General features: G+C 36.8%; 2 protein-coding genes and 1 pseudogene across 3 annotated transcripts; 1 reads left to right on the top strand and 2 right to left on the bottom strand.

The window, feature by feature from the left end:
* Positions 1-548: 548 nt before the first annotated feature.
* Positions 549-1,502, top strand: LOC129779511 (uncharacterized). Of its 2 annotated transcripts, none has more exons than XM_055787021.1 (3): positions 549-734; positions 799-1,077; positions 1,135-1,502. In XM_055787021.1, the coding sequence occupies exons 1-3, from the start codon at positions 574-576 to the stop codon at positions 1,409-1,411; spliced, it is 717 nt and encodes a 238-aa protein (XP_055642996.1). In that variant the 5' UTR covers positions 549-573; the 3' UTR covers positions 1,412-1,502. The 2 variants fall into 2 exon arrangements, with proteins under 2 accessions (XP_055642996.1, XP_055642995.1); XM_055787020.1 differs by having other exon boundaries at positions 799-1,098; positions 1,150-1,502.
* A 3,575-nt stretch (positions 1,503-5,077) lies between these two features.
* LOC129780713 (U4 spliceosomal RNA) lies at positions 5,078-5,210 on the bottom strand (annotated as a pseudogene).
* A 974-nt stretch (positions 5,211-6,184) lies between these two features.
* LOC129773994 (putative proline-rich protein 21) lies at positions 6,185-7,159 on the bottom strand. The gene has a single exon (XM_055777675.1). The coding sequence runs from the start codon at positions 7,157-7,159 to the stop codon at positions 6,185-6,187; it is 975 nt and encodes a 324-aa protein (XP_055633650.1).
* Between the last annotated feature and the right edge of the window lie 1,523 nt (positions 7,160-8,682).

Genomic DNA, 8,682 nt, shown 5'->3' with positions numbered 1-8,682 from the left:
AGTAAAAGTAACAGAAAGTGTGTGTATGAGTGGGTGGTGCGTTATCATCAGCATTTACCATAATAAATTATAATTGGATTTGTTTGAGTTAGCAAAGGGTCCTCGTTGGTAAATATCGAGAGATCAAACTGTCGGATAGATTATGGTAGCATGGAACCGAATCGAATTCTCTTGGATGCGGTCTTGGACCTATGGGCTGGAATCGTTTATATTTGATTGAATTTATTTTATTGTCAATTGCTTGGCTTATTTAGACGAATGTGTCAGCCGGTATCCAATATTTTACGTCGACATTATTTCAGTCAAAAAAACCTTCGTAAACAATTTAAAAACATTTTTTGAATGTATAATCTCTCTATCACTCTCTAATTACGAATACTATTCCAGTTCAAACTAGTTAGAAACAAAGTTTACATGCTACAGTTTTCATGCTTCAGCTGCAGATTCGGCGATTATGAGACATTCAGAATCGTTTTAGTATTTCCGCCTGATAAGGCAAACAGTGAAACGAACATACTTGATTTTTACATTTTTTCTCGGTCAGCACCAGTTTTGTGTTGATCACAGAGTGATATGCTCCCATCTCGTATAATGTTTAAAGCATTTATATTAGTTTTTGTTGTGTTGCGCTTTTTGAGAGACATCGAAACGTCTCAAAATGTCACTCAAACTTCAATTGAACTGAACACGGATGAAGCCAATGATGTTGCAGAAGCTATTCTGAATGGTGGACTGTAAATACAAATACATTCAAATGAATTTAATCAATATTTTATATCCTAGGTAATCTTATTTCAGACAAGGATTTTTCGTAGCCAATATCAGTCACAACGAAGAGGATATCGGTTCATGTCAAATTTTGAGAACAAGCGTTTATCAGGTCGAATTGCGAGCGAGTGGAGATGTGTTTGAAATTATTGCCGAAGAAAGTGAAACACGAAATACTCTGAATTGTTTGAAGAAAGACAAATTTGTTAGTCTGATAAACGAAGGAAACATCACGAGGGCACGACAACTGGAATGTGTTGCTAGTGGTGAGACACTGCCAAAAGAGCTACCAATCGACCATTTCGTAAAGTTTATGTCTGCAATTTCAAAGTGAGAATCATTCTGTTGTCTGATGCTTATCTGTAGGTTCCCGTGTTTCAGGGAAGAATTTCGCATAATGGACGCGAATGAGTCACAAAGGTTCGATTATGACGACATTGGCATTCCCAAAGAAATCCAGTCAACAGAGTTCCATATAAAAATATTAGGCTCTGGCGAGGAATTTTTGGTTGACACACACGAAGTGATTGATTTCTACATGTCAATTCCAGTTGCCGTCAGGTCGGGATCACGATCGAAACTTTTGCTGTCATTAGTTGGCGGAGGTAATTATACTAAGATGAGAAAAGTGAAACGAGTGTAGTTAATTATTTTGGCTCTGCGACGTACCAAATTTTCTTCTACATCTGTATAAAATAATTCAATCGATACTAATAAATTTTATTCTAATGATACTGACACGACTTCTATGTGCTCTGCATCATTTTTTTCTCGATCCTTTAACTTTTTACCGATCCATTTGAAATAAACGGCTTACGTTGCAGCTCAGCCTGATTATCCTATTCAGAACATATAAATTTCACTTTTCTACTCAATTCGCCGCTCCCACCTCTTTTTCCTTTGTCCATTCGCATAGGACAGGTCCTTTTCGTCAAGTTCTTTGTTATGCCCGATAGAAGAGTTGGGGAGATCGGTTAGTTCAGCTCAATTCAATCTGTTCGGAATGAAGAAAACCTTTTTCACCCACACGCCATACACAGAATCCTCCATTCTTCCCTAGCCGAGGGTGATAGAGTAAAACTTTCACATCGCTTTCCCATGTCTGACCTGGCCGCCGGGCATCGCCGACCACATACACACACATTTTCTATTAATTTTACAAGAAAAATATCCCCTTGTCCTCCTACTCCAGCGGGATGGAATACCTTTTCTCTTTCGCCTGGTCCCTTTCCAATTTCGTTCCTCATTCTTATTCCTACCGAAGATGGAGTGTCCCTTCGCTTGGTCGGCTCCATCTTTTACGCATATATAAATTTATCAAAATGTGTGGTGAAAACAGAAAGGAAACTCTAACCGGAATTGGGTTTTTGTATTTTTGTGGGCACCAATCGGAGGAAAGGAAAAAAATAAATAAAGGTCTGGTCCATTTTTCTCCCCCTGTGCGGCGAGCGGGCTAGACTGTAGGCCGTAGCACAAAGCGAAAATATAAAATATTTTCCGCCAAATTTATATTTATATTTTCCACGCTCCCACTCCCACTTGATGGTTATCTAATCGAGAAAGAAAACATTTGGGAACCGTCCGTACGATATTGGAGGGACGGTCGTGGGCAGGAGTTCGTTTCCCGTGGATTGGATGCCCACGAATATCCGGGCATAAATAATACCGCCGACCGTCCGAGGAATGAAAAATCAGATACCGCTGGGGATTGAAATTTATGGATGACATAGATGGTGAGTGGGGAAGGAAATTGATGGGGACCGGAGAAACATATGAGCAATTCCCTCGTTCTTCTATGACTTCTATATTTTTGTGGGCACGTTGCGATTTGTATCGAAAATTACTGAAGTTGGATTTCTTGTATTGTTCGTGATGAATTCAAATTTTCAACGCAGTTTTTCTTAATGATGAACTCAACATAGCATAGCTATCTATCAGCTATCAATGGCGAATGCGTTTTTGTAAACTGTTTGACTTCTCCTTGTTCCCAAATTTTGTTGTTAACGTCAAGCTCGATCACCGTATTCATAGACGAAACAAAATTTAGCCGATTTGTCAATATTTAACTGGAAGGTATATGGTGTAAAAAAAACATGTATCAAATAATGGAAGATTTCAAGTGCTCGACTCGACTATTTCTTGCTCGATTGAAAAGATGTTTGCATCAACCGATTGGAGCCGCATGTATTACAATAATAAAAATAATATTTCTTGAGAAACAAACTGTTCAATAATTGTAGAATGTCGAACATTATCGAAAAGCGCTAAATCTCGCGTTTATGATTGGTCCAATCTGCGCTCTCCCAGTTTTGCCTTCTTTTATTCCTTTTTGAAAAATATTAGACCCGTATTTTTTCAATAGGGTAGCTATTTCCATTTTACGGTGGCCCTTTTTTCCAAAAACGATTTTTTTTTCGAAAATTCATTACATTTGAACTACTGAACCGATTTAGATGATCGACATATTAAATCAAAGCTAATTAGTCTTTCTTGGATAAATGTTACATTTAAACAAAAATTTATATTATGATTTTGTCATTATTGAATGTATTTGCTTTTTAAAACTTTTCATGGTCTCGGGACCAACGGCGCTATATTTTTTTTAAATATTTTTTCTTGAAAGTTGAAGATTTTTTACATAAAATATCCAAAAATTCAGGAAATCGTCATCGCTTGTTCTTAAGTAATGATTGTTCAAAGTTAACCCATGGTACGAAATAACGTTTTTCATAAAAATTCATAACATTTGAAATACTGGACCGATTCAGATGATCAATAGATCAGTTTGAAGCCAATGAGTTGATTTTCTTTGAAAAAATACCACGTTTGCGTACAATTTTTTTTTTTTTTTTATCTGTATTATAGTGATTTTCAACTCATTTGGCTGGTTCGTCACTTTTTACTTCCATTTTTGGAAGAATGTCGGGAGTGAGAATTGAACTCGTGACCTTTAGCGTGAGAGGCATGGATGTTACCACTACGCCAGATCGCCTCCTGCGTACAAATTGGATTCTATTTGCAGAGATGTAGTATAGTCACATAGGAATATTGAAAGAAAACTGAAAACATGTTAACTTTGAAAAATCATAACACATACACGAAAAAAGACACCTTTCTGAAACTCGGGTATGTTATGTGAGAAAAACCTCAGCTTTCAAGAAAAAGTATAAAAAATATGGTGCCTTTGGTCCCGCTTTCGCCGTTGGAAACCATGTAAACTATGAAAAACAATAATTACGAAAACAAAATTCTATTTTTTTCTCAAGTGTACTATTTTTCTAAACAAGAATAGCTTATTTGTAATAATTTGATATGTCGAGCATCTGAATCGGTCTAGTAGTTCGAAAGTTAATAGTTGTGCTGGAAAAAGGGGTAAAAATTGATTTTTCGGACTGTCGGCTATTTAATTTTATATGTCGAGCATCTGAATCAGTCCAGTAGTTCAAAAGTTACAAGTTGTTGTGCTGGAAAAAAGGGTAAAAATTGATTTTTCGGACCCTAGTTTTGAAAAATCATAACTCAAGAATAAAATAACGCCTCTCTGAATTTTGGATTTTGATTTTTGAAAAATCCTCAGAAAAGTATAGTATATAGAAAAATATAGCACCCTTGGTCCCGAGACCATGAAAACTATAAAAAACAAATACAATCAATAATGACTAGAGATGAAATGGATATCTGTAACTAACCGGTGTCCAACCTATACGGCCAATACTTGCTATCCGATTCTGCTGTTATTCTCAGAAGATTCGTCCCAAGATTGTTTTGTAAAATGATTTTGATTTTAATGATTTTTTGTCTGTCTGTTTACGTTTTGAGAACACCTGAATAGCCTGGCCTGAACCTCGGGTCTAAAAAGATTGCAATCTGATAATTTTGATCTTCTTCTAAGTAGTTAAAACGATCTCTCCAGCGTTTCAAGATGTTCTCTTACGAAGTAAGTTCGGTGTTCGAGACTACATCCGAAGTAAGTTCGGTGTAAGTTCGAGACTACATCCTTATTCAAATACTTTTTTGATGCAGAAACATGTGGAATTACCTCGAATATATAAAAGCCCAACGCACTTCTCCACCAAGCAGTTGTTGAGTCATCAATTTAGTGAATTTGTCACCGATCATAATATTTTCGATTTGTAGTGAAGTAAGTGTACCCCCTCTCAGACTAGCCTTCCTGAAGACAGTTCTATGCTTGTTCTCAATCTCAACGAAAATAATCAATTGCTGATTGAATGTAACTCTTACTCTTACTCGGCCAGTATTCGAATTATTCCAATACACTCACACAAATCTATTTATAATAATATAAAACCTTTATCACAATAAAACTGTTCTAAATTCCTTGTAGAAAACATGATACACTATTAAATATGATTTTTTTTAACTAGCAATAATCGCACCTCGGTATAACCTCATTGGCTACGATATCGCCACTGCGCAAAGCTAAATTGGACACTTCTCCTAAACCAGAAATTTAATATTCGTTCTAAATTTTTATTTAAAAATGTGTTTTTTTCTTTCTTACATTTGTTCGCAAGTGCAACATTAGTTCCAAGAAAGACTAGCTAATTCGCTTTAATTTGATATGTCAACCATCTAAATCGGTTCAATAGTTCACAAGTTATGAATTTTTGAAAAAAGTCATTTTTTTAAAAAAGGGGAAAAAGTTTATTTTTTCAGACCACCTTAAAATGGAAATGGTCACTCTAATGTAAAAATAGAAAAATACGGATTCAATGTTTTGCGGTAAAGAACAAAATTACCACTTTTCACGAAAATCTGAGAACCAGTATATCGGTTTGGCATGGAATGGATGTATAAATAAAAATGAATCGCCAAATGTTGGTAAGCGCAAAACTTGAGAAAGGAATAGCTCTTTCATTTTATATTTTCTGTATCAAACATGCATTCCATGTTAAGCTTGAAGTGTAGTATAAAAAAGGGGTATACCACAATAGTTCAAAATAATGGACGCAGTGGTTCACACCCAACAGGGGAAAAAATTCCATGTTACGGAGAAACATGTTATTTGAAAGTAATTGAAGAACGAGAATTGTATCTGAAAAAAATTTTATATTATAATGAGTTTTGGTAGTAGTACTATCAAATTTATAGTAGAAGGAAATTGTAAAGGGTCAATAAGAAGATCAATCAGATCAGATCAAAGTTCTGCGATTGGAACGTTCGCTTAGTAAGAAAACGTGAATGTTTGAAAGTATTGAGAACAAAAATCCACTTGGGGTGGGACGAAGTTTTCCGGGTCGGCTAGTATAATATAAAAAGAAAGAATATTTCAGTGTATAGTGTTTAGTGTTTAGTGTTTAGTGTTTAGTGTTTAGTGTTTAGTGTTTAGTGTTTAGTGTTTAGTGTTTAGTGTTTAGTGTTTAGTGTTTAGTGTTTAGTGTTTAGTGTTTAGTGTTTAGTGTTTAGGGTGATGAAGGATGAATGATGAAGGATGAAGGATGAAGGATGAAGGATGAAGGATGAAGGATGAAGGATGAAGGATGAAGGATGAAGGATGAAGGATGAAAGATGAAGGATGAAGGATGAAGGATGAAGGATGAAGGATGAAGGATGAAGGATGAAGGATGAAGGATGAAGGATGAAGGATGAAGGATGAAGGATGAAGGATGAAGGATGAAGGATGAAGGATGAAGGATGAAGGATGAAGGATGAAGGATGAAGGATGAAGGATGAAGGATGAAGGATGAAGGATGAAGGATGAAGGATGAAGGATGAAGGATGAAGGATGAAGGATGAAGGATGAAGGATGAAGGATGAAGGATGAAGGATGAAGGATGAAGGATGAAGGATGAAGGATGAAGGATGAAGGATGAAGGATGAAGGATGAAGGATGAAGGATGAAGGATGAAGGATGAAGGATGAAGGATGAAGGATGAAGGATGAAGGATGAAGGATGAAGAATGAAGGATGAAGGATGAAGGATGAAGGATGAAGGATGAAGGATGAAGGATGAAGGATGAAGGATGAAGGATGAAGGATGAAGGATGAAGGATGAAGGATGAAGGATGAAGGATGAAGGATGAAGGATGAAGGATGAAGGATGAAGGATGAAGGATGAAGGATGAAGGATGAAGGATGAAGGATGAAGGATGAAGGATGAAGGATGAAGGATGAAGGATGAAGGATGAAGGATGAAGGATGAAGGATGAAGGATGAAGGATGAAGGATGAAGGATGAAGGATGAAGGATGAAGGATGAAGGATGAAGGATGAAGGATGAAGGATGAAGGATGAAGGATGAAGGATGAAGGATGAAGGATGAAGGATGAAGGATGAAGGATGAAGGATGAAGGATGAAGGATGAAGGATGAAGGATGAAGGATGAAAGAACGCGATGAGTACAAGTGTATTATTGAATCACACTTACGCATTGTCTTCTCAATGCTTGTCAAAGGTTGATGATGGTGGTGATCACTTGTGGTTAAAGTGTGTATCAGGAGAAAAACCGCCGCGATAAATTGGTGCGCATTGACGAAAATGAAACAAATTGCGACAAATAGAAAAGAATAAATCATGAAACAATTATCGTTAGCTGCTTCTTCAAAACCCCGCTAGAGGGGTATATTTTCATCAGTTTTCAGTTTTAATTTTCTTCAAATCTTTCCACAAAATAATTGATTCCGATCTAATCGGCCCTTGTAAGAGCTACCAAATATAAGTACTTAAGTGTTAATTTTGAAATTTATGTAATGTTAGTTCTGTAATTTCTTTCCCATCCATTCTTATAATTGGTTCGCAGCATTTCACATTTTTCGTTAAGTTACCATTTGGCCATTTGGAAGCAGTTGACTCATGTCACTGACCCGGACGACGCTTGTTTGTAGTTGATGAATGCATGCTAATGGGAGGGGGTGACCGTAACAGAATACTTCTTAGTAGTAAGGTTATAATCGACGGAGACGAGCTTGAGGTGGTCGACATATTTTTCTTTCTCGCCTCGTTGATTACAACCAAGAACAACAACAGTTGTGATCTCCAACAGGGGGTCTTCGTAGCCTAATCGATTGCGTGTCCGCTACTAAGCGAACGCTCATGTACTCACAGCTCAGTGCCTTCAACAGACCATCTTTGTGTGTTATTCTAGCTACTACGTCCACACAACAATCGTCTTGTGACGATAATCCCAGGCCCTTACAGCTCACACTACGGTCTGCTGCATCGGTAATTGGTACTGTTAATAACACAACAATGGAAGCTTCATATCACCAGTTCCGCTGTGTATGGTCCAACTGTGAACATTCGAACAATAGGAATATTCTTACGCCGAAAAAAACGACATGTGCATCTGTAATATAGGAATACTCTTACGCCTAAATGGCTAATGTGTAATATAAAAATTATTGTGAGATAAAAATATACACGAACAAATTCGGCTCTGTTATTTTATTGGGCCAAATGAGCCCAATAAAATAAAAAGATGGGATAAAAAAACAGTTGTGACATTCGAATACACATAGCCAACGAAAAACGTGTTCTGCTATGGACTCCAAAAATCCTTATGGTTCAAAAAACCGAACGAATTATATAATGTATAAATCTCTGATAATACCGAAACGAAGTATGGAGAAGAATTATGAACCACGAACTACCGCAACTTTTATACAACGAACCCAGCATCCAGAAAGTCGTTCAGGATGGATAAATGCGATGGGCGGAACATGGTACCAGAATGTCGAATTACAACCTCGTAAAGATGGTGTGTACATCGAATCCAGTGGGGTAAGAAGAAGAGGAGCCCAGTGAACGAGTGAAGTAGAATTTAGCAAGAATGGGTGTAGCCCGAGGTTGGAATAACTAAATACTCAGATTATGGAATTCGGCACAATCGCACATTATTTTTCATTAAAATTTGCGTTTATTGTGAATTCTCGATTTTTGATTTGAAAACATTAAT

Source organism: Toxorhynchites rutilus, chromosome 3 (genome assembly GCF_029784135.1).
Source record: "Toxorhynchites rutilus septentrionalis strain SRP chromosome 3, ASM2978413v1, whole genome shotgun sequence".
NCBI lineage: Eukaryota > Metazoa > Arthropoda > Insecta > Diptera > Culicidae > Toxorhynchites > Toxorhynchites rutilus.
The sequence above is the reverse complement of the archived record's forward strand: the minus strand, read 5'-3'. Positions and strand labels throughout refer to the sequence as shown.

Coding starts and splice junctions, on each gene's coding strand:
- LOC129779511 (XM_055787020.1), top strand. CDS start 574: ATGCTCCCATCTCGTATAATGTTTAAAGCATTTATATTAGTTTTTGTT. Junction 735..798: donor GCTATTCTGAATGGTGGACT/GTAAATACAAAT, acceptor ATCTTATTTCAG/ACAAGGATTTTTCGTAGCCA. Junction 1,099..1,149: donor TTTATGTCTGCAATTTCAAA/GTGAGAATCATT, acceptor CCCGTGTTTCAG/GGAAGAATTTCGCATAATGG.
- LOC129773994 (XM_055777675.1), bottom strand. CDS start 7,159: ATGCGTAAGTGTGATTCAATAATACACTTGTACTCATCGCGTTCTTTC.